The sequence below is a fragment of the Periophthalmus magnuspinnatus genome, chromosome 15 (assembly GCF_009829125.3).
Source record: "Periophthalmus magnuspinnatus isolate fPerMag1 chromosome 15, fPerMag1.2.pri, whole genome shotgun sequence".
Lineage (NCBI taxonomy): Eukaryota > Metazoa > Chordata > Actinopteri > Gobiiformes > Gobiidae > Periophthalmus > Periophthalmus magnuspinnatus.
Window position 1 is genome coordinate 24,319,855 of NC_047140.1, and position 27,245 is coordinate 24,347,099.

Genomic DNA, 27,245 nt, shown 5'->3' on the forward strand with positions numbered 1-27,245 from the left:
GCGTAGTTATTTCAGTTTACACGTTCATTACTATACGTTTACATTGTAGCAGGACTGAGAAGAGGAAAACTAATTCACGTACGATTCCTCAGGATGAAAAATGCTTCTCTTATTTGGCACTCCTGTGGATACGTACAGCTAAACGTTGTACACATCAAACATGGCGGCTGCTGCCAAGATGCGGACGTGGAGTTGTCCTGTCAGACGGGTATTGTGTCCATGGCTTCTTTTGTCACTGGTTTTACTCAGCACATTTAAGACAACATGTGCTGCACCCGAGCCTGGCCTTTGGAAAATAACTGTAGTAAATGTAAGTATGCAATTAGCAGCGACCATTTAGCAAAGTTTGCCGCAGCTTTAGCTACAGTAGTTAGCCTCGTAATGCTAACCCCCAGGTCTGTGACACTCGTGAAATGAAATGTGGTTCAGTCTGGTTCTTTATGCTAATTGTATATAATTGTGTAGTCCATTGTCCAACATTATGATTTTGTTTAGTTAAATATCTTGACAATTTGTAAAACTCAACCTAAATTTGGTTTAAGCCCCTCTAAAGCTCAGTTAGCATTTGGATGCTAGTTGTGACTCCCCCTTTTCAACAGTCAATACACTTCCAAGTCTAAAATCTAAATCTACAAGTACTTTATCGTGCAAATGACAATATATCCATTAGTAGGGTGAATACGGGACCAACTGCGCAGAACTGGCCTAATGGCAACTTTGAAGGCCTTGATCAATAATTCAGCATCTTCATTTTATCTGTTGACTTTTCTTTGTTTAGTTTTATTATTGCATCTTGGTTTTCTGATCTAACTCTTTATGACCTTATGACCTTAACACAGTATGTAAACAGTGATGTACATTGTTGTTCCAGTCATCCAAGCCACTCCTGGTCAGAAAATCTATGTACAGGAATACAGACATACAGTTGAAAGGTACAGCAATAATATGTGCCTTTTTATTCGATATTAGATATTTATTTCTGTATTATTTCTGCATATTTCATGTATTGATCTCTAACTCACTCTGTCCTTCAGTTGTATCATTTTATTGTCCTGAAAATGTGGATTTCACTATTCACTGGCTTATAAAATTCTACCCCTGTCACAATGAATTCAATAATATTGAAGTAAGTAATTTACATTTGTTTTAGTAGATGTTTAATTAGACATGTAATATTTAAGTATGAATTATTTTCAGGAAATGTATGAGAGAACACCTCTAAGTCGCGCCCAAGGCCTTGATCCGAACCCTATGGACCAAGGAGAAGTCATTGAACACAGACACAAGGCCATAACATGTACAAACAAACTGCTCTCTTTCCCAATGCTCAATGTGAGTTTGAACAATTGTCTTTTTCCTTATCTCAAAGTTTTATTTGTTTGGTTAAGTTAAATCTTTGTTGTTATTTCAGAAAGCAAAAGCATATCCACGCCCTGCTGGTCCTCCCCTTGACCCTAACAAGCCAGTAAGAATGTTGTTTAGATAAACAAATATATCCAGCAATACATATACAGTAGTTAAGTTTGTCCATATGTTTTGTTGTGTGCCTCATTTAGGATTCTAACTACACCAGACTGATTATTGATGAGTATGAGCGCAAAACCGAAAAAAACAGTAATGTCAGCATCAAAGACAATGTGATTGCCACCACCTGGAGAGATGGACCATACCTGCTGGTCATGAAGATCCTGACCAACAAGCCAGACTCCCACTGGAATTTAACGAGTAAGAGGCTTTTGTTAAGCACAGTAGCTTGTTTATCTGATGTAGAAAAAGCTTTTACAGCACTTACTGTACTAATATGTTTGATGTAAATTTTTAGTTGATTTGGTGATGCGAGGTGAACATGGCTACATATCCATCACAGAGTGGCCTTTGATGATTGTAAGTTAATTAACAAAATAATAATGATAAAAATAAATACTATTTTGATACTACATCACCAATATCACAATAGTACCGTAATCACATTTGTTTTCCATTCTGTGTTGTCTGCTTCCGATAGTTCTACATGGTGATGTGCATAGTCTACATCTTGTATGCTGTGCTCTGGTTTGTTTGGGCGGCCTGCTATTGGAAGGATCTACTCCGTATTCAGTTTTGGATTGCTGGGGTCATATTCTTGGGGATGGTTGAGAAAGCGGTCTTCTGTGCGGAATATGAAAACACAAATGCTGTTGGCTCTGCGAGTAAGAACACATAAGATAATTTAAATGTTTAGCTGGATTCATTATAAGACAAATATTTTAAATACTTGTATTGTTTTACAGCATCTGGCTTATTGATTTTTGCTGAACTGATCTCTGCCTTAAAGAGGACCCTCGCTAGATTGCTTGTCATTATTGTTAGTCTTGGGTATGGCATTGTAAAGTATGTATCTTTATGACCACAGCTGTAATATGCATATAATTAGTTCAATATTGTACAATGAATGTTCTCTTTCTTATAATTTCAGGCCTCGGTTGGGGACAGTTATGCACAGGGTTGTTGGTTTGGGGATGCTCTACTTTGCCTTTGCAAGCATCGAAGGTGTCCTAAGAATTACTGGGGTAAGTTATTTTCATCAAAGAAAACCTGGGTGCCAAATTCACTATTCAGAATTTGTTGTATGTGTTGTAGCAATAGAATAATTGGCTGATTTTAAGGTGTAGCTACTGCTGTAAATATTAATGTATTTTTGGTTGCATCTGTATTGAAGGGTCGGGACAATGGCCCAGCTCTCATTACAGAAGTTGTTCTTGCCATACTTGATTCCTGTGCCATCTGGTTCATATCCTTCCAGTTACAGTCCTTTATAATTAGGATTAGTCAGATGAATAACAACATTTGCACCTTACATGGTTAAAGATCTATTTCCTTTTTATTGTCATGATTAATTTTCTTCCATTTGCTGTGGTAATTGGTTCTGTTTTGTGTTTGCTGAGTTACTTTTAAATCTCTGATCCTTTTTGATTTGATTCCCACTCTCTCTTCCCTGTGTGTTCCTGCACTGTCCTCACCGTGACCTCTGACCTCTAGGCAAAAGACTCAGATCTGGCCCTGCTGGCCAACATTCCCCTGGCTCTGCTTGACTCCTCTCTTTGCTGGTGGATATCCTTTTGTGCACCTTTTCCTCTGCTCCTTGCCTCATTCACATAATCAGGCTTACATTAGGGCTCAAGTACTGTGGTATATTATAAAACTTTAACTAAATTCAAAATAGAGGTGGGAGATTACATGGAAAAATGCATAATATCACATTTGTTGGAATAAAGATATTGAAATGTTTATTTTTGTTAATATCACCCACCCCTATTTCAAAATCATAATATTTGAATCATACTAAACCATACCATACCACTAAAATTGGCTGCTTCTTTTCTTTTACAATATATGCAAAATATACCAACCCCTACATAGTAAACCCCTAATTTTGGCTCATAAAACTACTGTCTAGTCAATATTTCAGTATGTTCTCCTTGACTCCCATGAACATATTTGTAAGCTTGGCACAAACGATGAAGACTCTGAAGCTCAGGAGGAACCCGGTCAAGTTGTCTCTATACAGACATTTTACAAACACGCTAATATTTGCTGTTCTTGGTAAGTTTTGCTAACAGCATTGCTTTGGTAAACCACACTTTACTTGCAAGAAATAAACATAACTGCTTTTCCTCTTATTAGCTTCTATCATCTTCATGGCATGGATAGCTAAGAAATTCCGTCTTGCGGATTGTCAGTCCGTAAGTGTTTCATACAACCAATATTACGTCATTGTCTTAAGTATTAGCAACTTATTTTTCCCAATTGTCTGTCTCAAAGGACTGGATCGAGCTGTGGGTGGAAGATGCCTTCTGGAGGTTCTTGTTCTCAGTCATTCTGCTCGTCATTATGTTTCTATGGAGACCGTCTGCAAACAACCAAAGGTACATCAACACCTTATAATGTGAATCTGATTGTTGAAACTTTTTTAATCTTAAATGTATTTCATTTGCTCAAAGATATGCCTTCACACCTCTCATTGATGACTCTGATGATGAAGAGATTGAGGAGTTTATGACCAATACAAACATGGGTAACTTAATGTTGAATCTGTTAGCATATTTGGTTTACTGTATTTTGTACTTTTTGAATATCTATGTATTTTATTCACAGCTGATGGCATCAAATTAAGAGCAGCTAAAAATGAGACCAATGGTACTGCTAAACCTGCAGAAGCAAACCCAGTATGTACATGAGTGTCTGAAATTCAAATATGCAGTTATCGTACAGTGCAACAGATGGCAGCATTTAGCATTTGTTCTTTTTACAGGATGAAGACTTGAAATGGGTGGAGGACAACATTCCAAGCTCAATTACTGATGTGTAAGCCTTATAGTTGTTATATTGCTAAAACAACTTTATTACAAATTTTTAGTATTGTAATTTATGCAAATTACATAATTTGACACTTTTTAAAATCTCATCACAGAGCTCTACCGGTCTTGCTGGACTCAGATGAGGTACAATAAACTTATCACTTAACACATGTATTTCTGATAGAAATTTGAACATTGATACTAAGAGAGAAAAATCATTTTTTAGGAAATAATGACGACCAAGTATGAAATGTCAAAACTGGAGTGATGCTTTGTTTGGGACCATCTGCCGACTCCAAGGTAGTTCATGTATCCAGTTGAAGTTCACTTAATTTTATCTCATTGCACAATAACTTGTTGTTTTTTTTTGTCCATGTTTCAGTGTGGACTCCTGTGTGGGTGCTAAAGGTCATGATCAAGGCTGCGTGAAGCCGTTTTTGGGGACCCTTTGTTGTTTTAACTCTTTAACAAGACCAGTCTGCACTGACGGTGAATCAGTGATTTCCTGAAGTCATCAGTTTCTAGCCTTTATTTCCAAAGAGAATGTGTTTTATTAAGTGCTGTATTTATTATTGTCATTCTTTTGAATTTATTTTACCAGAGATTAGCAGGAGCAGTAGGCATCATGCATGAACTCAAACACTGACAGAACAATATGGAAGGTATTTTCAAGGGCCTGTAAAATATTATTTGAGAGACGGTATCAAGAAATTTGCATTTAAGAATAGAGGGAAAGTATAGGCTGTTTACAGAGAAAATAAACCTTAAGAGGATTTATTTAAAATATTCAACCATATTGGAGATTGAATTTAGCATTGTTTATTAGCTATAGAAATGTTATGTTTTTTGTTTTCTAAAAAGACCAAGCTAAAGGTTGTGCTCCCAGATATCTTTGCTTAATTTTTTTGTATAAACCAGTGATTTCACTTCGTAGTCCTCACATATGTTTTCATGTCTGCTTAAAATCTCTGCCCAACTTAGGGCTCCAAGGACTCAAATAGATGTGTCTAGGCTATGCTTGTTTTCCATCTAATTATTATCTAAGTCAGGAAAACATAACATTTCATACACTGTTTCATGTTAGCTCTTATGCACTTTGAAAATCAAAGCTGTGCCTATGTGTAGTCCTGGTTTGGGCCCTGGGGTTTTTGGAGGTCATTGAAAATTGATGTTTCTCTTATTACTGGTGGCTGTCTGCGAACCTGCCTACAGTATTGGAAATAATGCACAGTTACTTTAATACAGATGTTAATGGGTTCAGTAATGTAGACACTAGCGTTGTGATCTGTACAGTCATGTTCAAGTTTGAATCTGCCGTGTGTATGTGGAAAGCTGTTTTGTTTTCCAAAATAAGAGCAATATACTATTGTGTATGTTGATTTATTTATTTGTTTAAGTGTACTTATAGGTTGTTCATATGTGGCTTCTTCATGTTTACTCTGTTTACGAGGTGTGCTTCCATCTCTGTTAAAGGCAACAGGAGGCTTCGGTTGATTTTGTTGTCTTTGTCGATAAAATCATTTATTTTACCTACTATGTTCTTTAATCTTTTTTTCTCTGTTGATGTAAATCATTCATGTCTGGCATTGTCGGCACAGGCACAAGCAAATCACTTGAATAGTGTTTTAAATGTTTTCTTTTATAATGGTTGGAAAGCTGGAATAATTGTGCTTTTCATGGCACTGTTGCTTGTGTTATATAAAACTGCAGACACCTGCAGTGGACCTGGTTATTTGTACAGATGGTTTTGGCTGATTCCTGTTATTTCATAATTCCACAGGTGCAAAGGCATCAGGAGGAAGTGTGCTCTTCATACCAGCAGTTTTCCTCTTCCTTTTCAGGAAGTGTGTACACTGATTAAATATCAGTAATTTATAAAACGATTTTGGTTTTCTGTCACTTTACACATGACAATGACAATTATATTATAGCTGTTATAGTGATATGTAAAAACTCTAGCTTAGATTTATCTTTTTAGGATCATTTATTGATAGTCCTTTTTGACACAAGTCTAGCACAATTTTTGCTGTTTTTTTGGATCTGCTCCAAATATTCAGGAAGAAAAATCTACATTGGCCCTTCCATTTCCTGTCCAATAAAAGTCCAATTCATTTTTGAGCAACACCTGAAGCACCTGTTTTCATTTGTTCATTTTATGTCAAGGATTGCCTGAATCTAAATATACAAGGAATGCAAGGATTCAGATTCAGAAATTTGTTGTCGCTTTCAGTGATATACTCTATCAGTGCTCATCATGTCTACCATACAAAGCAATAGAAAAGTCGTAAGCAACATGCCTTTGTACATTGGTCTGCAGTGTTTTCTGCTAAACTTCAGGTTGCTAAGGTATTACAACTAATCATGTTCTTTGTGTTTCAGTGATTAGGGATTATGTCACTGGTCACTGTTTTGTGCCAATTTAAACCTTTTAAATCACCACAGATCAGCAGCTAAAGTTAAGGATTAGTCCCTGAAGAAAGTGCAATAACATGACCACTGCATGTAACCACTGAGGCTGTTAAAGTTTGTGACCAACAAACCTCACAGGGCTGGCTCCAGCATCATTTCTGCTGTTGCTTATGTTATGTTGCTTAGTGCTTTCCAGTTGTCTTTGGCACTAAAGGAGGTTTCAAAATGCCACAGAATGACTCCACCATCCATGTATTTTTGTTATACATCTGAACACACCATTGTTTTAAACAGCCCTTCATCTTTGCCTGATAGAAACCATTGGAGTATTTACCTCTTCTTGTGCCCCTCGTCTTGTTGTAGTTAAGACCACATCTGTCATTTCTTTTATTCAAAGTCTCCTGGTATACTGTACAGATTATTATTCATTTTTCAAATATGCAGTGGTGTGCCTTTCACTCATTAAAATTCACCTTCAATAGAGGTAAAATGAAAACCGCTGCCACAATGATATTCAATAGCCCAGTGTTCAATCTCAGCAAAGGTAGCTGTTAACAAATCGTGAAGTTTTGGACTGACTTTATTTCAATTATGTTGTGACAATTCAAATTCCAGGCGGACTGAGTTGTGCCCTGGAAAGCTCACTGTAAAGCCTTTGATTTTAGACATAAAAATGTGCGTCTCTGGGTAACATAAAGAATATGACTAATGCAGCAAATATGCTGTGGTACAGTATTACTGCAGGGCTACAGAAATATAATGTAACATTTGAGCCCTACTCCAGCTTAAGCAAATATACAGTACATGATCTAAGAGAAAATAAGTAAAAAAAAATACCAACAATGTTTCCAATAAATTAAGCCATTGATGTACTAATAAAACTATAGGAAATATAAAAGAAAAGTGCATATAGTAAGCGTCAGACCTTCAGCAGGTGACAGTCAAAGCTCAGGATCATAGTATGCAATATAAAGATGTCATGTCAAGATGTTTTTTCCACTGATTAAATACATGTATGTTTGTAGAAATTCAGGTCAGATTTCATATCAGATCAGTTCTTCATATTTCCACCTTGAGAGCTTTGGAGCTGGTTTAAAAGTTGTACGGTGACACCAGGATGTGTACTTTGGCCACATGTTTGGCTTGGAAGATGCGGTCGCTGTACTCGGACATGTCGACGTCGATGCTGATCTCCTGCGGGCCCTGCAGCTGCTGCACCAGGATCAGCTCTCCGGTCTGTCTGTCTGAGCGCTGCATCACAAACATGCCTCTGGAGTTACCCCCAACGATCCCAAAGCGCAGGCTGTCCGGCCCCGTGCGCCCCGGCGCAGTGGCTGTGGCCATCCTAAACAGAGTTGCAGGAGTCGGCAGGTTGGATGACAGGGACAGGTAATGGAAGGACACTGTCTTTGGAGCGAGCTGACAGCTGTGACTGTCCATGGGGCAGGGATTCCTCTCACACTGACTGTGGCACAGACATGAAGCAATTAGAATGATCACTAAGGGACAATGAAAGCCCCTCATACTGTAGACATCCATCCACCATTCATGTATATACCGCTGTTCAGAAGTACTGAACAGCGGTATATACATGTATATGTATATAACATGTATATGTTATTTACATCACTACAAATAATACCAACCATAAACTTATTCCAGTGCTACTTATGGAGAGAAAAACAAAAAGATGAAAAAGATGATGGTTAATGTGGAGTTTATGTAATCTGTTTCTTTTTCTTTCTTTTTTTTTTTTTTTTTTTTTTAGAAACTATGACATTTCCCACCTAGCTTTGTGATTCGCTTTGAAGATACATTTCACCACATGGATGGTTTGGTGCACAGAGGATTATAAATACTGACAAGCTACTACAGTGGTAGTGTTGTATGTTATATGTTGATTAAAGACTTACAAAGGTGATGTCTTGACATAATGGACATGTCCATGTGACCGGGGACATTCCGGACTGACGCACTGGAACCCTCCTCCTGTGTTGATACAGGTCGTCCCATTGGTACAGTTGTGCTTCTGGCTCAAGCACTCGTCCACATCTGGAAGACAAAACAGCAGCAGAGCCATGCACTGTTACTGTATGAGAGAGCAGGGAGAGGGGGAGACTGGCCAGACTGAATGTGGACTTCCTGGTTACCACAGTCAGAGATGGGGGTGTTTATTTAGTTTTTAGTTTAGTCTCTCATAAATGCCTCATGTCCGAAAGATTTTTTTTTTTGCTTGAAAGGGTGAAGTCATGTGTTCCACAGGGTGTATTATTGCTAAGCAACAAAGGTGCAAATGAAAGTAGTCGCAAAGTTTGTTGGCAGAAAGAACACTTCTCAATTCACAATAACTATAGGAACATACACTGAAATAGACAGGGACAATATCGTTTACCAAATATATGAGAGGATTTTTGTATGTTTTGGCAAATGTGCAGAGTAATTTGCAAGTATTTCTTTCTGACATTAGAGCCAGATTGTAGAACAGCAGCCAGTGCTCTGAATGAGTCTTTGTCCTCTGTTTCGCCCTGTCACTCACCCTCACAGCTCCGCCCATCTGGGAGCAGCCTGTAGCCGCTGGGGCAGGAGCAGTGGTAAGAACCCGGGACATTCACACATTCATGGACACATAGCTTTCCTCCTTGATCCAGCCGATAAACCTCACACTCGTTTACATCTGTCAAACACAAAAACACAAAACAATGTCAAAATGTAGACTTATGTCAACATTCAGGCATCTGTTTACTTGGCTTATTCAGAATTATTAAACAGAAGCTATTTTACTATAGCTTCATGAGAGTATTATGTATTATAGATAATGACTCAATGAATAATTTAATTAATGATTAGGTCTGTTATATCTTATAGAAATTGCAATTTAAAAATGATAAAAATATAATTTTTCTTGACGATACAGTGTTTGTTGAAATCTGTCCTACTGGTATGATGTTTATTAGCTTGTGCTCAAAGCTGCCCAGCCTGGAGGAGATTTACTCAGAGTGAGCAACTAAACAGGCCCAAAACATCCTCTTTGGCCCATGAAACCTTCTCTGCTCTAACCATGTTCTCCTGCAGTCACTGCTTCTGCCCTCCTCAGTTCACAAAAAATATGTCTATGTTTTGGGCTATGTATATAAGTGAAGCCAGCCATGTGAATTAGCTGCAAAGCAATTTCCCCACAGTCTTTCCCCAAGTCTTTTATCTATTACTGAAGGTTGGCCTCACCCTGGCAGATGCTGTTGTCAGAGGTGCCGCTCATGTGAAACCCTGCGTCACAGCTGCAGTGCTGGGCCCGGTTCACCTGAGCACAGCGCGGTTTACGACTGAATGCTGGATCATTCACAACACTCCACTCAGGAGGGGCTGCATGGAAATAAGATACAGTTTATTATTAATAAAGGAGAGACAATCAGAAGCTTTTCTAAAATATGTACTTTCTGAATGTGCATATCCTCAATAATCCTATCTATATTGTAATCTCTAAATTTGTAAACCTGAATAGCATTGTGGGTGTACTGTGTAGAAAAGATTGCACAAAAGTAGCAGAAAGTAGTAGTAGTGGTAGTACTATACTCTGCATTTTTGTACTAGTATTTGTAGGCAGACCTGCTTGTCAATGCCCGATCTTGTCAGATCTCGGAAGCTAAGCAAGAGACTGGTTAGTACTTGGATGGGAGATTGCTGGAAATACCTGGTGCCACAGTGTGGCGGTCGCCACAGTGGTTCTAGTGGAAACTGTCATTGTGTTCTTAGGCAACACTCATATTGTATGAATGTGGTGTGTAAGTGTTGATTGTGGTCAGAGGGGCTCATAGTACAGTAGTGGCAGCCTCTCTTCTGGCAGTCTACCCGAGGGCAGCTGTGGCTACAGTAGCTTGGCATCATTAAGTGTGAGGTGAATGGTCAACACACTGTTAAATGTCTGATTGTCTATATAAATCAAATGCATTATTATTATTATTATTATTATTATTATTATTATTATTAGTAGTAGTAGTAGTAGTAGTAGTAGTAGTAGTAGTAGTAGTAGTAGTAGTAGTAGTAGTTTAAAAACTACTACTGTGTTTCCCTTCTACTTGGGTTATATTCATAATTACTATTTCAACTGAACACATTGTTAGAAAGGATTGTGGCTCACCTGTCTGTGTTGGGTGCTGGCAGTGAGGGCCACTCCACTTCTGAGGACAGGTGCACTTGTACTGGTTCACTCCCATCACACATGTGCCTCCATTCTTACAGGGGTTACTGGCACACACACTCATGTCTATACACACAACAGATCAATCCAATGAAAATAACTTTTTTGCCTTTAACAACAAAGGGTTCCATAGATGTCCATAAGCATTTCTCAGATTTACTGTTTAGATATATGCCTAGATGAGTGAGCAGTTGTTAGGGACTGATATAAATTTACATCAAATTGAACTAAATTGTTAATTTTGCCAAGGAACCAACAACAATGTTCCAAGCCATGCTACAGCATCCCTAAATGGGAAGTTCATCTAGCTTATGATATATTGGTTTGTACTTCTCAAATTGTATATGCTACTAACTGTCTGGGTGTTGAAACCACAACAAAGGAGATGACTTCATGAGCAGCTAAATCTCCAGTATACTGTGTTAAATTAGAACATAAGTAAATAAGCAGTCCTTTATACGCTATTATATGCTATATCTTTGCTTCTGTGGTCAGCTCACTGTGCAGATGTGAAGATGATGGAGCTCTTTCTGAGGTGAAGCGTGGAGGCCGCGGTGCACTGGACGACAACCAATCCCTTTAATGTTTATTTGACTTTCCCAGAGGCCACCGCGGCACCAAAACATGAAAAGACTTACTTCACTTGGCTGGATATTTTTAAATGTTTTTAACTAATGCTTTTCCACAAATGTTGAATACAGCTTTTTAAAGGCATGAGCTATATTTAGATCTAATAGACAGCAGTGCACACATGTAATACTGTGCGAGTGTAACCCTGTCATGTTATTTTAAGCTTTCAATGTAAGTGCATGCATGTGTGCAGCTGCATGGATCAGGTACTCATCCACTAATACTGTAGAAAGTATATAGCATTTTGAACATATGCTGCCAAAGGTGTATTAAATGATCATACAAAATGTATGGCATCCATTTTAGCCATTGTAGCACCATATTACTATTTGTAGGATAGAAAAATGGAACTAATGTGCATTTTTCTAAACATAATGACACTTATATATGTGAAACCATTTGTTCAGTTGCTGGACTTTACCCAATGACTTTGAGTCAAAGACTGAGAAATTTGAGCCTGAGAAGGGCTGCCTACAGTAGCCCACCACTGTTGTTCATCAGTCCAGGCTTTAAAGGGGAGGGCACCCCACAGAGGAATGCGGTGCAGGTGTTTTTGTGTCCAGAGACATTTAATGCCATTTTAACGAGGGCTTCATTCAGTAGAGCCCAGTCGTCCTGAAGAATGCCTCTTTTCTTTGTTATCTCTGTATGGGACATTTGATTCTGGTCTCCTGTTTATTTTGCATGTGAAGATTGTGGAGCCGTGAATGCCTCTCAAGATTTGTCAAGCTATGGACAGACGCTTTCTAAGCAAATCCTTGATTATTTGAACTGGCCCTAGTGGACTGCAGGGGTGCAAATGTAGAAAAGATTTTCACTTTTTAGTACACTTAAGCAGTTGTAACTGATGCTCTGCAACCTATGGTCTGTTTTTACTACTAGTACTTTCATACCATTAGGTGTGTTAATCTGGAAGCTGGATAACTGCAGGCCTGCATGTTTTTCCTTTTTTTCCTTTTAGTTGAATGATCATTACTTCTTTACACATCTGATGACATTACCGGACATGAACTCACCTTTACAGACAGTAGCAATGCCTGTCCAGCTACCATTCTCCTGACAGACTCGCGTGGTCGGGCCAACAAGCTGGTAGCCCTGGGCACATGTGAAATGTACTTCATGTCCCACAAAATACTTTGAGCCAAACTTTGTTCCGTGCACGGGGGCTTCCAGTGAGGGGCAGGCGGTGGGAGCTATGGAGAGGAAAAGAAAAGGATGGTCACATGTGAATCCAGCTCCTCTGGATCCTCTGGCATTCAGAGCCTCAGGACATACACGTGTCTACAAGCAGAGAGCCGCTTCATGGGAAAGGATGTTTCAAATGCTTCAATTACAGTCAACCACAGCTCCGTCTGATCTTATCAGTCAGAAAAATAACAGCACACAATTATAACACTTTGCTCAAATGCAGAGTTTGTGTTGTTCTTGGATTCATTATACATTTGTGGTGGTTTTAACACATAAGTCTGCATTTGGGACATTTCAGTCACAGCAGCAAAGCATCACTCTACAAGTTGCATTGATTGTTTTAGTATTGTTGCATCAGAGGCCCTTCTTGACTATTTATCCAGACTTAGTACAACAGAGAGTCCTGCAGTCACACCTGCTATGGGGAAGCTGTCCCATTCTCACACATTCTGACACACATAGGTAGGTGTAGTGTTTTGCCCAAGGAAGCAACAAATGATCCTATGTAGGGAAGGGTTACATTTAGTTACCTGCAAAATACAACTCCACACATTACACTCTGTGTTATAAATCCATATAATCAATATTTGTTTTTTGTAATTGAAATACACAAATAATATAGTTATATAGTGCATATAATTTGTTAATTGTTATAGACTACCGGTAGTTCACAACTATCCAAGTGGTAACAGGGAAAACAATTTCAGTTCAGTTAAATCTTTTTCACTTAAACATTTCAATCCTCAATCCAAACACTTTCCAGAGTTATGAGCTGCACTGGTCCATCACTAACAAATTGACCCGAGACTTTTCAGCCAAACAATACAATTCCCTGAATCCACTTCCTCTTCGAGTGCCAACCTAAAACCATGATGACCTTGTACACTCTTTGGATCACAGTAGTGTGGGATCAGATAAGAATTAAGCAGTATTAGGATTATGTAGACAATTGATAGGAAAAATAATATGTTTCTGCTATGTTCCTAACATTAAATAAAATGGTCCTGTGTACTTTTTGTGCAAGACTGTATAGAAAAAGTTGTTCACATGGGTATATGGTAACTAGTGTAAACTGTTATCATTAAATAGTAGTAGTCAAAAGTAAATAAGATTATTATAGAAAAATATAGTCACCTGCAGATTGGTCAGCTTGTGGCATTTTGGAGACAGAGTTTTGAAGAGTGGCCAGCTTTGACTTCATGATCCGCAGACCCTCAGTGAACCGGACCTCCTGGCCTTTCAGGAACTTCTCCATCTGACGGAGCACACCGACCACTTGGTGCTTGTCCATACAGCTCTACAAGAGACCCAAGACTGACTTATTACAGACAGCACTGTTTACCGTATTTTGCTGAGACTATTGTTGCACAGGCAATATTAGAAAATTCAGCAAGCAAAAACAATAATTTGTATACCAATTTATTGTCCAGATTTTGGACCATAGGGGAGAAAATTTGATAATAGTCAATGTCTTCTCTATTAATGGTAAACCTTGGACTGTGTCTCCACTGACACAGTGGCAAGCACAGCACTTACCTCAGCAGTCATAAAACATAAAGCACCAACATGCCGCTTAGGGACATGATGTATTTGAATCAAATGTAGTGTTATGATTGGTTACGAGGTTGTTAAGGTTACGATGATGTAAAATTTTTTGTTACTATCAATAAAACTACATTTATGAGACTACTAGGCACTAAATACCAACACTAAAGTGACGTTTGCCAGGCAATACCTCATGAGGTATTTTGTGTTACCATCAGCTTCTTCATGTTCTCACTCATTACCACAGCTTCTGCAGCTGGATGAAATCTGTGGGACAGATGTGCTGAACACATAAGTCCAAAATACTGTCCTCTTTGTACTTGTGTTGTGGCAAGAAGACAGACCAAATGGTTCATATTAAAATGGCCTAAAGTAAAAATAGCTCATATAAGTTCAAGGGAAGTCCAACCCTTGCAAAGTGCCTCTAATCCTTTCTGAAAAGCTTATTAATCACATGGTCACTTGAACAATTTCTGTGGAGCAGCATACCTTAAATTCCTGCATAGCAATCTGAGGAGCATGTGCACACGAGTTACATTTGTCAAAAAATAAAAAAAAAGTTTACTTTATTTTGGCAAATATAAGCTACTTTATAGTAGCTTTTGTAATTCCAACAACCTGTTACCTGTCTATTTAATCTCTTTATGTATATTTTTTAAAAATTAGCATAAATAGGCTGGTAAACAGGCTAATTAGAGGAAAGAAAAAAATTGCATTTTTTAAAGATATAGACAACAGTAAACTACCTCCTACCTGAACAGCAGCATCACTGGAGAGGACAGCTGTCAAACACAGCAGAGGTAAATAGAGGGACAGGGGAGACACTGTCATCTCTACTGGATAACGGTGAAAGAAGTTGAACTGTTCTTTTTTTCCTCCACTTGTCTATTTATGGTAGTATAGTCCACAAATGTTGTTTGATGTGCAGTTGGGCTGAAAGAGTTCGGATGGTTCTCATCAGGTGCCACTGAAAGATGCTCTCCTCTCTCAGCTTGAAGAAAGTTTTGCTCCACGCTCTGCCTCTGCACGCGCCTCCACGCCAAAGCATCGAGCCCCCGGGATCCCTCCTCCTCCAGTCACAGCCGCTCATTGCCAAAGAAAGATGGAAACCATTGAGGCTACAGGCCAGTTTTTGTCCTATGGGATGCGTTGTGTCAAGATTGTGTGTGTTTGTAAAAAAATGTTTCTTTAATAAAGGACTTGACTTTTTCTCAGTGGGTTAGAATGCTGTCATAACAATTACATATATAGGCTTAATCTTTCTCAGTTTTAATACGCTAATGACTCTGATAGAAAAGAAATGGTTATATCGTATGGAGAAGTGTAAGAATATATAATATGGTGACCTCACGTGCAACAATTATGATGACATGTAATAACAGCCAGCTATTTTTACGTGTGACCATGACACCTGGTGGTGAAAGAGGAAGTTGCAGAGACTCTTTAAAACAAGGAGAAACACTTTTCAACAGAAATGCAAATCAGATAACTTATACTAGTCTACAAAGACAAACACCAAGGAAGAACCTAATTTGAATGGCAAGTGTAAGATAACATAATGCAACATTCTGTCCTTTTCTATCACTTAGTTATGAAGGTCAGGCCTATTTCACGATTTGATTAGCTTCTCTTCCTGATTAATGATCTCTGGAAGCAGACAGTGCGCGAAAGGTTTTGCCGCGCGCAATAGAATATTCAAAGTTGTTGAAATAGCCACATAGTTACGAATACGCAAATAAAGCACCACCATTATTTAAAGTAAGTAGCTCAGTTTCTTTGTTTTAAGTGCGTATACAATGTCATAACATACTACTGACAAAAGAGCGCCCAACACCCCGCTCACCATCTCAGAAGCCAATAAATGACTGACAGCGCTCTCGACCAATCAAAACGCTCTTTGTACTCATTTTCATACAACTGACCAATCAGGTGCCGCAAAGAGTCACGCTCATGTTAGGTAGATCTGAGGGGGGTATAAATACGTGAGCGATCTACCGACGAGGAATGTGCTGCAGACTTCAGAAGCCATTTTGGGATGATGTCCCTGTTGAGAAAACCCATGAAGATGCTGAAATCAACGATCATGGTTACATTTCTGTGTGTTCCTCCCTCCGTGTGTTCTATTCCACCATGGCAGCTGTCAACGGACGGGACATTAGCAAAGCGGGCTATCGAGCAGTGCTCACAGAGTTAAAACGCCATTGATATGAAAGAGGAGAGTGTCTGTTTACTGTCTCTCTGTCGAGACATGTAACTCCGTGAGTTTTTTCCAGTCTGAAATCGTCCTGCATCTCTCACAATCCACCGTCTCCTCGAGTGACTGTGTTAATTCACTCTTGTGCCGGAGAGAGGGAAGGCATTTTCCAATGACTTCTGTGAGCCTTGTCTCCAGTCCCCCCGCCCCTGTTCTTGACAAAAACATGACAGACTCTGAGCTTGCAGGGGATGAAAGGTCGAGTAACATTCTTATATAATTCTTACTACGCTCATCTGTGCGTTTCGGTGCTGTGGGTCTACATGCTTGTGTGACTATGTTTTACCATGAATTACAGGGTATAGAAATCTCCAGAATTTCCAAAATTATTATCTCGATTGCATGCCTTTTTGATGCCGAAAGCTGACCAAATGGCTTTCCATCACCGCGTCGATGAGACTCATTTTCATGTGCTGTAGCTGCCCGTATCGCTTGTTTGTGGTCCAGATATGCCTTCATTGTTGCCATCTGCAGGAGACTATGCAAATAGCTTTGATGTAAATGCCACGCCCATCCTAAATGTAACACTCCCCCTAGTGGATTTATGGCAGTGCTGCAGCGTGTGCTGTAGGGCCAAACTAAGGTCCCTGTGATTGGACCACAAATGGGACAGGTGGCTTGGCTGTTTTAGGCTGCGTTCACACTTGCACACTCACCACATGGAACGAAAGCTGGACTAGAAACCAAGTCCAGATCAGGGCTAAAGTGGGCTCAAACAAAGACCAAGTGTGAACGCACCCTTAAACATTCAGCAAAACTGTTTTTTGCTCAATGGAGCATGTTCATCTTAGTCCGGATGAGTAACTCTCATAACAGCATAAAAGTGTGCAAGATGGAGACACACCCATTTCTTGATTATTGTCATTGTATTTTCTTGGTGAGGTCAAAAGTTGCTTTGTCACTATTACCCAAAGTTAATACATGAATGTCCACACAATAATAGCATTGCACTGTTTGCATTTCACACAACTTGGTCAGTTTTGTTTAAAAAAAATAATTTTTAGGCAAAATTTAAAATTGTATTGTATATACATTTTACATACTTTTTATTTACACTGTTTTAATGCAAAAAGTACTAGTAATAACTGTACTTGAAATTATAGTGCAATTTTTTCAGTTATTACAAAAAAAAAAGCAATTATCAAAATTTCAACTAAAATTATTTCAAATTTCATTCTCACGTAGAAAAATTGTAATAAAACTAACTTTTTTCCCTTTAAGGATGAAGTGTTAGCAACATATTTTGGTGTCTTATAAAAGCTATTTATTACTAATAATAATAATGTTGTAGTATTGATAAATCATAACCAGGTCAATGAGAGTATTTATATAGACAATTTACTTAGAATGGGATGTGACAACACGATACAGCATACTGTACTCAGCAGTAAAACAGAATACTTCTAAGTGTATTCCAGAAAACATTTGTTACACATTGTTTGTTACAATGCAGTTTAGAACCATTTTGTGCTATGCAAGATCTTTAAAGGTATTTATTGTTTTTTTCATTTTATTAACCAGGGAGGATGGGGAACTTGAAGATGGAGAAATTGATGATGAAGGAATTGGGATTGAAGAAGAGCCCAAAGAGTCCACCGAAGTGACTGAAGACAAAGAGAAAGAGCGAGAAAAAGAAAAGGAGAAAGTGAAGGAGAAAGAGGAGAAGAGTCACAGACACTCCCGAAAACGCTACAAGAAAAACAGAGACAAGAAGAAGTCCAAGCGGAGGAGGCGGGACAGACAAAAGGTACTTGATTACATTGTGTAAATATTACATAAGAAAACCAGGTGCTTATCATGGACACATGAGACAGGCTGTGAGCATAGATCAAGTGTAAAAGTTCAAATGCACAACTTTAAAATTTCAATGAGGGAATATCACAGCATTTGTCTACCTCACAATAGTCCCGTTTATTATGGTGTCTTAACCTGGATTAAATGTGAAAATCCTTTAATTTAGGGCCAAGTCTATATTGAATCACAAAATCTTAATCTGATTAGAATTTACTATTCAGCTATTCATTTAGTGAAGTTGGCACTACTATTGGGTAAATAATGTTGTCCTTGGTCTATTACTGTTATATTACAACTTAATTATTTGTATTAACTCTCCTCAGCATCACTCCCCATCGAGCAGCTCCAGCTCGGAGAGCTATGACTCGGACTACGATCGCCCAGAAAGGCCGCCCAAAAGCAGGAAACGCCGTGACTCGGATGGCCAGTCCTCCCAGGTAAAGTTAAAATACTATGTACCGTAAATTTCGGATTATAAGCCGCTACTTTTTTCCCACGCTTTGAACCCTGCGGCTTTTACAGCAGTGCGGCTTATATATGGAATTTTACTGGATAACGGCCCCTGGGGGGCGCTCTCTAGCTGTAAACGTAAAAGTGAGACAGACGTGGGGAAAGATTCTGCTCTGAAGAATTCACTAGTTTTGATTTTGAACGATCATTTTGCGCATCATGAAATGGATATGATGCAGTTTTTTAAGATAAAGAAACAGAAAAGGAAACAGAGCAGGGGTCGGCCTTTAACACGCAAAGAGCCATTTGACCCACTTTCCACATAAAATAAAACACTGGGAGCCGCAAATACTTTTTGACATCTAAAATGAAGATAACACTGTATAATAACAATAATGTAACGGAATAATGTAGGTTTTACTTTCACGGACAAGCCTTCTACACGTGGCAGATAAATATGCAAAAACAACTTAAGTGCATTAAAAAAATACAACTCACCAAACCGCTGCATCATGCATCGCGCTGATTATGTGATTATGTCTACTCTACTCCGCAGTTTCTTTAAAAAAACAACAACAAAAAAACTCGTAGCGTATCGTTTAATCCCAGGTGCTTATTCTCCATGTGCCAAAGCAGTTTTGAAGGTTTCATTGCCTTATTTGCTTTTCCCGTATGTTACGCAGAGCGGACTCTGTGCGTGAGAGTCACCTGTAGCGACAAACCCAGATTTTAAGTAGGCATTGTCTGTTAAATTTATCTTTCTTTTTCTTGGAGGTCGTAGTCTCCTCTTCTGGCTCCTCAGTTGTCCTTTTCCCCTTTGTTAAAAAGATCTCCAAAGACTTTTGTTTTGGCTCATTTTCACTCGCTTGTGGCTCTACTTTTGTGCGTCGTGTCTGATGTGTTATACGTTGATACGTCACCGCGGAGACAAGAGCAGATAATATACTTGCTACTACATCAAATAGATTTCTGTGGCGATTTCCAGCAGGATTTTCATGATACATCTACGGACGAGCTTATTAGTGTGTCATTAGGGACGGGCCAAAGTTGCTCCTGACCCCTGTGCGCACAGCGTCTGAAAATCAGGGCTCTTTACGCAGGACTGTGAGCTGTGTCTGTGTCAGTTCCCAAGCCACGCAGAGCCGCAGTATAAGGCTGAAAGAGGCGCATACGGCTCCGGAGCCGCGAGTTGCCGACCCCTGAAATAGAGCCACTGCACGTGAGCTCGACATCAATGAATCCAACTTGGTCAATGTAAAAAGACGACAAAAGTTTTCAGAGGAAATAAAAGCAGATTTTTCCGTGTTGGTGCAGCTTTATTTTCTAAACCTGCAGATGTGTTCATCCCGTGTTGTTGTCGTGTTGGTTCCAATTTTCAGGCACAGTTTAAAAAAAGCGTGTCGGTGCACCGTCTTTCTGTGTAAATATCTCATGTTACAATATGAAAACCTGCGGCTTTTATTCAGGTGCGGCTTATATATGTACAAAATTGATTTTCTCTTCTAATTTAGCTGGTGCGGCTTATATCAAGGTGCGCTCTGTAGTCCGAAATTTACGGTAATAACAAATTACTTAAAACATAACATTAATGTAACAAAAAATCATGCCTTTGGTTAAACAGCATGGGAGAGATTCAAAGGGAAGCCACGGCAACTCACAGAAGTCCCCACCTCATAAGAGCAGTGACTATGACAAATATAGTGATTACAGTGATGACAAATACGACTATGAGGAAGAGGAGGATGAGTATGATGAAGAGTCCGAGTACTCATCGAAAGGACGACACTCGAAAAGAGGAAGCATGAGGGGTATGAAACACCAACCATGTAAGTGCAATAACACATTTTAAATTTGTAATAAAAAAGTATATATTCAAACATTACATGATTGTTTTCAGATGGTGGGAGGGGGCGTGGCCGAGGCAGTGGACCAGGCAGAGGTCGAGGAAAGAAACTGAAAGGAAAACCCTGGAGCGGCCGAGGAAGAGGCAGAGGAGACCAGGGGGGCATGGAAGAGGTGAGACATGTGTGCTTTGGTAATATTAGTGAAAACTATTTGATTGGTATGTTTTATCAATGGTAGTAGACCACAGTAGGCAGCACATTTCTCCCCAAAAGCTATTTCAACCAAAAAAAAAAAATTCTGCTGAAATGAAAAAGTAAAGTGAAAAAAGCTCAACATTTAGTTTACATTTTTTTGAGTATTACATTAAACGTACTTATTATTTTTTCTTCTAAAATAAAGTATAAAGTATAGTAAAGTATAAAGTATATTTTGTTTTTATGGATATAGTGTTACTTGAATAATCATGATTAGGCAATAATCAAATCATCTTGACACTATAAAAATATCCATACCATAACCTACTTTAGGGTTTATTTCTCTGTACATTACATTAGCATACAAATGCAGAAATATGTGTGTAAACGCTTTACTTCATGTGGTCTTTTTAGGTAACAAATATTGTGTGTTTTATTTTTTTGGTTGTATTAGGACAAAAATTCTGCTTATCCGAAGAAAAGGCCTATTATGAGCAAAGAGTTCATAAATCAGCATACAGTGGAGCACAATGGAAAGCACATCTGCAAATATTTCCTGGAGGGTCGCTGTATCAAGGTATTCTAAATCCCACATATCTATACTAAAGGTGCACTATGTAACCTTTCCAGTAACTGCTTCCAGGTATTCTATAGCAACAAAACCAGTAATTAATTAAATTCAAGATCCAAGATTCAAGAGATTTAATGCCATATTGTAGAACATTCTGGGCCATTTTTTTACTTCGTCATGGAGAAAAGAGCCAGAAAAGTTACACAGTGCACCGTGAAGCCTAGAAATGTTAATTATTTAAAACAAATAAACTTTTGTTGCGTCACAGGGGGACCACTGCAAGTTTGAACATGAGCTGATCCCGCTTGATAAGAAAAAGGAGCTGTGTAAATTCTACTTCCAGGGATACTGCAGTAAAGGCGATAACTGCAGCTACATGCACAATATCCTTTTCAAAACACTATATATAAGTAAGGTTAATGAGCTTATTAGTGAAGAACATTCATTTATCTACATGTTATTAATCCTTAACAAGCAGCTGCACATGAATACCCCTGCAAGTTCTTTCATACTGGAGCCAAATGCTACCAAGGGGACAAGTGCAAATTCTCCCATGATGCTTTGAATGATGTGACTAAAGAGCTGCTTAATAAGGTAAAGCACTTTTTTCTGTTTAATTTTCTATGATTTATTATGCATAACATTATGGCCACAGCGAGGGAAATTATTTGTCTTCAAAGTGTATGTAATAGATAGACAAGAGACTTGAGTCAAGCGCCAAATTGTGAAGGATAGCATTTCCAAGCAGCTGCAAAACTGAAATTGATTTGGACTGGTCAAAATGTGTCCCAAGTGGTCCAAGAAAGGGTTAGAAAAAGAGCTTGTTCAAAGTCCTGATGAAGTTAATCCTGCTTTCACAATACAGTGCAACACATTTATATGAGGCTATGGGTCCCTTTTCTTTGTATGGTTCCTTTCTAATACTTTATATTCAAAGTATCTAAATATAAAAAAGTCCTAATTTAGCTTTGTTTGGTCTTGGTAGTTTCTAAGATTTTGTTCTTATGTTCAGTAAGTAAAATAAAACATGTCATTTTTAGTTTTAACTTTGCAGAGCTTATTGGGTGAAAAAATAAATGAACATATTACAATGATATAGTTATGGCAATACAAATTAATTACATCTTTAGCTCCTCATGCAGTACATATCACATGACTTGTTGCCATGTCATATAATATGTACTACTATATATGTTTTAAATGCCTATCGTGCTTTTGATGTTAGATAATCAACACAGAGGAGGAGAACAATGATGAGCTGGAGCTGGAGGACCTGAGGAAGCAGGGCATCGCTCCTCTGCCTAAACCACCTCCAGGTGTGGGGCTGCTGCCCACTCCAGGTCAGAGCAGCCCCACAGACAACGGTCAGTCAGGGAAGAAGATCCCATCACTGTTCGAAATCAAGGTCCAGCCCACTACAGACCTGGCACAGAAAATTGCACTGGGGTAAATATGTTTGTTTATTGTAATCTTTTAATGCAAGGTCGGGGCTGCTTGATCATGGAAAAAAATCATAATCACATTTATTTCAAGCAATTACTTATATAATATCAACATTAACCTGTAGAGAAATTATTTTATAATATAGTTGAAATCACAATTTTATATTTTGTTTTACAGTGGATCAAACTATCAGGATGATGGCACAGACCAGTTCACAGGAGGGGCCGAAGACGTGCCTCTAGATGGGGCTCCTCCTTCAGGATCTCCTGGTTCTATGGGCCCCTGTGTTGGGCCTATGCAGCAGGCACCACAGGGTCCACATGGGTTTCCTCCGATCGGCCCTGGTCCTTTCCAACCAAATCAGCCACAGATGAACATGCAGAGGCCTCCTTTTGCTCCTGACCTACAAATGCTACAAAACCTGTTACCCTTTGCCTCTATGGGGCAGAACCCTGTGGATTTTCTGAGCAGCTTTTTTCAAAATCAACCTATGAACCAACAAGGAAGTTAGTATTGAAACAATAGTATTATAAATATCCCTACATGCAGATAATTAATTGGTTATGTTTTTCCCTGTAGTGGATCCTAATCGGGCTTACATGCCCACCATCCAGCAGCAGTTAAATGCAGAGCCACAGTTTCAGGCGTTGCCTCCACCTGTGCAGAAAGCCATTCTCTTGCACTTGCAGCAACAAGAGGCCAACCAGAAGGGCCCTGAGCCACCTGGAGCAACACCCAAGGACGACAGTGCAGGAAGAGGTGAGTGTCAAAGGATGTTGTAATGAAGCATGTAAAACGGGTAACTTGGATTATATTCTTTCTGGTAAGCCATGTATCTTGGCACAATGCCGACAAACTGATCACTGCTAGTAGTATCACTAAGTAGCTTTTGTATTTGTAGTCTTTCGTGACTGTGAATGTATAATTAAAATGCAAATATGCAAATGGTGTTTTGCTAGGGTGACCAGACATCCCTATTTACCTGGGATAGTCCCAGTTTTGGCCCTGTGTATCCTGTTCCATTAGATTTATCTAAAACCGTTGATTTGTTCCAGTTTTATACAAGAAATGTCCCAGGTGTCCCAATCTTTTGTTCAATTTTATGTCGTACAAAAAATTTAATTTGTTTAGCTAAAATAAGGAAATACTCATATGTACTCAATTTTCTCTCAGATTAAACTGACTCACAACAAGATACATGAATAAGTCATGAATAGACCGAGTGCATAATAATATTTTTAATTATTATTTTTAATTAATTTTCAGTTTTATTATTACCAAACACCCCAAACTGGCTGTGTCCCAGTTTTTGATTTTGAAAATCTTGTTGCCCTAATTTCTGCTCACTTCAAACCCAGTTTGAAGTTATAAGTTTTGTGTTCATTAGTTACCGCATAGCAGATTAGGCCCCTGCAAGCTCACTGTTGAGTCTGTATTGTCTTCTTAGCCTAGAGTATTTATCAGATTTTTTGTTTATAGATGAGACTACAAACTGGTACTCAAGCGATGATGGGGAGGAAGGCAGCGTTACATCCATCTTAAAGTCTCTGAAGAAACAAAGTGAAATGCAGCAGGCCCAAACCAAGCCTGTACCGCCCCCTAGTGGGCCAGTGGGTGATCCTCGTCTCAAAGAAAGAGGTCCTCCGAGCGACCCCAGAATAAAGATGGACCCACGCCAGCGTCCTCTTGAGGTGAAGAAGGAGTGTGACAGTTCAGGTGATCCTCGTTTGTCCAGAGACCCCAGGAAGATGAGGGAACAGTATCAGCAGCAGGGGCAGACTGTTGCTCAAAAACCTTTGACTGGTGAAGACGATGATGAAGGAGAGAGAGAGCTGAGGGACAGGGCAGCTCTTATTCCTCTAGACCCAAGTCCTGGAGTTGTGCTTCGAGACCCGCGCTGTCAGTTAAAACAGTTCAGCCATATCAAAGTGGACATCCTGCTGCAGAGACCTGCTTTTGCCGAGACTGTTGTGTGGGCGCCGGAGGATCTCATCCCTTCTCTTATCCCCAAACAGGAACACTCCATCAACCTGCCCTTACCTCCTCTTATTGCTAACGCTCAAATGAACCGGTCTACTCTCCCGGATAGCCACCCTGTCTCCAGCCCCCCTCCTGTCGACCCCAGACTAGCAGCGGCGAGATTAAAGACTCGAGTGCCATCTGGATCTATGGACACTCGCATGTCTGTAGATAGACCCGTAGACCCGCGGCAAGCGAAATCTTTAGATCCTAGACTGAAACGGACCGCAAGTTTGGATTCAAAGATGCTCGGGCAGAAAGAACCATCTTCTACTGCTGCAGTTGACCCGAGACTTCAGAAATCAAATGCGATGACTTTAAATCAAACCGTTTCTCCTAAAAGTGAACCAGATAAACTCCCTCCATATGCGCCACGCCTTGCTTCATCCGGTGGAGGTCTAGAAAGTCCGACTACTATTCTTGGGGGAATAAGTTTATATGACCCTCGCAATCAGACAGAACAGAAAGAGCAGGCTGATCCACCCAAAAAGACTGGGATACTTAAAAACCCAGTTAAAAAAGACAGTACACCACCTCCATCTTTATCTCCAAATCAACGCAGCAGCTCATTTGAGGAGGTTAAAAGCACAGAAACGGTGTTGGATCAGAGCCCACCCCGTTCTTCGGACACTCCTCCTCCTCCCTCTCCAATCAAACCTGCAGCTGTGCACAACCTGCCCATACAAGCACTGGCCGGGCTTATGAGGCCACAATACATAGACCCAAGACAGGCCAAGCAAGTGGGACAGGGAACTACAGTAGCGCAGGAAGAGGCAGAGCAAAAGAAAGAGGGAGACCAAAATGAGGAAAAGGGGGAGGAGGAGGCTATGGAGGTGGACCAGGACAAACGGGACGTCCCAGAGGAAGCAGAGGACCGGACACTTAAAGATGTGTTTAAGACTTTTGATCCCACTGCTTCTCCTTTCTGTCAATAAGTTACATTTGTACAGTCCAGAGACATTTGAAAACTATTTATTCTTGTGTATAGTGCTCATAACTTATCGAACAGCATCTATCAAATGTATCACATGTGGCAGTATGAAGATGCTTAGAGCTTTGTTAACGCATGATAAATTTCATCTTTTGATTTCAAGTCTCAGTAAGGCGCATCTCAATGATTTCAAATGCAACTGAAACGTGTATTTTAATAGTTATATTAAAATGGCATCACATTGGAAAACATAAATGCAATTTGGTTGTAATACATGTATTTATTATACATTATAAATTTCATGTTCTAAACCGAACAAATGAAATATTTTACTGTTACAAAGTATTTTATTTTGTTGAGATGCAGCTGTCCCTTTGGTATAGTATAAATGGTAACTCATGTAGAACAGCATAAAAGAGGTAAAAGATGTTTTATTTAGTTCCAATTCTTGGCATTGCTTTTGTGGGTCCTGATTTAATCGGCAGAACAAATGCCGAAAAGTTCAGGAGACATTTTATATTTTTATTTTAAAACATTTTATACTTTAATTTTGTACCTCATTTTGTGTGTGAGCTCATTTTTAAAAGGGATATTTTTATAGTGTATTTTAAACAAATTGTGTCAATAGAAAATATAAATATCTTTTGTTGTTAACATGCTTTGTCATAAATCCCAATTGGGCACTCCATAGGATCAAAACAGCTGAAATGCATAAAGAATGCATTTTAGTTTAATGTCATTGTAAACATTGCACTGATATGAGACGCAGGGTTTTCAGCACTTCAGTTTCTGTATTCTAAGTACGTGTGAGTAGGTGTTTTATCAAATATTGCATTTTTCATATAGGATTATCTATGTTTTGTATGTTTCTGTAAGTGCTTTCATTGTGTCAATTGACATTTTATTGTTCTTCATGATACTTTGTAAATGCTTATTTCTATCACATGTACTGTTATTTTGGTTCAAGCAGTATAAGATCACTAATGGCATTTTAACAACACTTTTTCGCTTGTTTCAGTGATTTATAAATGTTAAAATACTGTACATAATCCAAGAATAGCAGTTTTACTTAAATAAACACAAGAGCTGTTTCTAGTGTGCATGATTATCTTATAACTACACACACCCACACACACGCACACAACATAATTTAAGAACTTAGAGATAGCAAACAGTATTCAAGTGCAACATACAAAAGGAGATTGAAAGAAAAGAAAAAAAAATACACTTACCAATATTATAACTGCTACATTTGAGTACAGTAGTTATTTAATTGTATCACACCAAAGAACTACAATCAAATCTAAACAAGCTCCAAAACAGGTTTACAAAAGCACTATACCACTTCTAAGACAGCAAGCCATACTATAGAAGGAAGAAGGTGGTGAATCCTACACCAGAAAGGTTACACAATATGTCTTAAAAAGACATCACTACCTG

General features: G+C 39.0%; 3 protein-coding genes across 3 annotated transcripts; 2 read left to right on the forward strand and 1 right to left on the reverse strand.

Moving 5' to 3' along the window:
* Positions 1–129: 129 nt before the first annotated feature.
* On the forward strand, positions 130–6,215 carry tmem87b (transmembrane protein 87B). Its single transcript, XM_055227310.1, has 20 exons — positions 130–310; positions 872–932; positions 1,035–1,126; positions 1,198–1,332; positions 1,412–1,465; positions 1,557–1,725; positions 1,823–1,884; positions 2,006–2,189; positions 2,271–2,370; positions 2,456–2,549; positions 2,699–2,781; positions 3,485–3,582; positions 3,664–3,722; positions 3,802–3,905; positions 3,981–4,054; positions 4,135–4,205; positions 4,292–4,344; positions 4,451–4,481; positions 4,564–4,637; positions 4,720–6,215. The coding sequence occupies exons 1-19, from the start codon at positions 161–163 to the stop codon at positions 4,603–4,605; spliced, it is 1,716 nt and encodes a 571-aa protein (XP_055083285.1). The 5' UTR covers positions 130–160; the 3' UTR covers positions 4,606–4,637; positions 4,720–6,215.
* A 1,093-nt stretch (positions 6,216–7,308) lies between these two features.
* Positions 7,309–15,385, reverse strand: LOC117382361 (fibulin-7). The gene is made up of 8 exons (XM_033979527.2): positions 15,058–15,385; positions 13,894–14,056; positions 12,588–12,764; positions 10,882–11,007; positions 9,969–10,106; positions 9,283–9,420; positions 8,660–8,798; positions 7,309–8,211 (listed from the first exon to the last, which is right to left on the reverse strand). Exons 1-8 carry the CDS (start codon positions 15,133–15,135, stop codon positions 7,839–7,841), a joined length of 1,332 nt encoding a protein of 443 aa, XP_033835418.1. The 5' UTR covers positions 15,136–15,385; the 3' UTR covers positions 7,309–7,838.
* Positions 15,386–16,302: 917 nt separating this feature from the next.
* LOC117382360 (zinc finger CCCH domain-containing protein 6) lies at positions 16,303–26,198 on the forward strand. The gene is made up of 12 exons (XM_033979526.2): positions 16,303–16,756; positions 18,080–18,305; positions 18,676–18,789; positions 20,424–20,628; positions 20,700–20,818; positions 21,296–21,418; positions 21,681–21,795; positions 21,897–22,006; positions 22,638–22,858; positions 23,033–23,361; positions 23,435–23,614; positions 24,335–26,198. Exons 1-12 carry the CDS (start codon positions 16,671–16,673, stop codon positions 25,807–25,809), a joined length of 3,303 nt encoding a protein of 1,100 aa, XP_033835417.1. The 5' UTR covers positions 16,303–16,670; the 3' UTR covers positions 25,810–26,198.
* Positions 26,199–27,245: the final 1,047 nt, after the last annotated feature.

Coding starts and splice junctions, on each gene's coding strand:
- tmem87b (XM_055227310.1), top strand. CDS start 161: ATGGCGGCTGCTGCCAAGATGCGGACGTGGAGTTGTCCTGTCAGACGG. Junction 933..1,034: donor TACAGACATACAGTTGAAAG/GTACAGCAATAA, acceptor TCTGTCCTTCAG/TTGTATCATTTTATTGTCCT. Junction 2,782..3,484: donor ATCTGGTTCATATCCTTCCA/GTTACAGTCCTT, acceptor CATATTTGTAAG/CTTGGCACAAACGATGAAGA.
- LOC117382360 (XM_033979526.2), top strand. CDS start 16,671: ATGACTTCTGTGAGCCTTGTCTCCAGTCCCCCCGCCCCTGTTCTTGAC. Junction 18,790..20,423: donor CGGATGGCCAGTCCTCCCAG/GTAAAGTTAAAA, acceptor TTGGTTAAACAG/CATGGGAGAGATTCAAAGGG. Junction 23,615..24,334: donor GGACGACAGTGCAGGAAGAG/GTGAGTGTCAAA, acceptor TTTTGTTTATAG/ATGAGACTACAAACTGGTAC.
- LOC117382361 (XM_033979527.2), bottom strand. CDS start 15,135: ATGACAGTGTCTCCCCTGTCCCTCTATTTACCTCTGCTGTGTTTGACA. Junction 12,765..13,893: donor ACAAGCTGACCAATCTGCAG/GTGACTATATTT, acceptor TCCTCTCCATAG/CTCCCACCGCCTGCCCCTCA. Junction 8,212..8,659: donor TATGTCAAGACATCACCTTT/GTAAGTCTTTAA, acceptor TCTGTGCCACAG/TCAGTGTGAGAGGAATCCCT.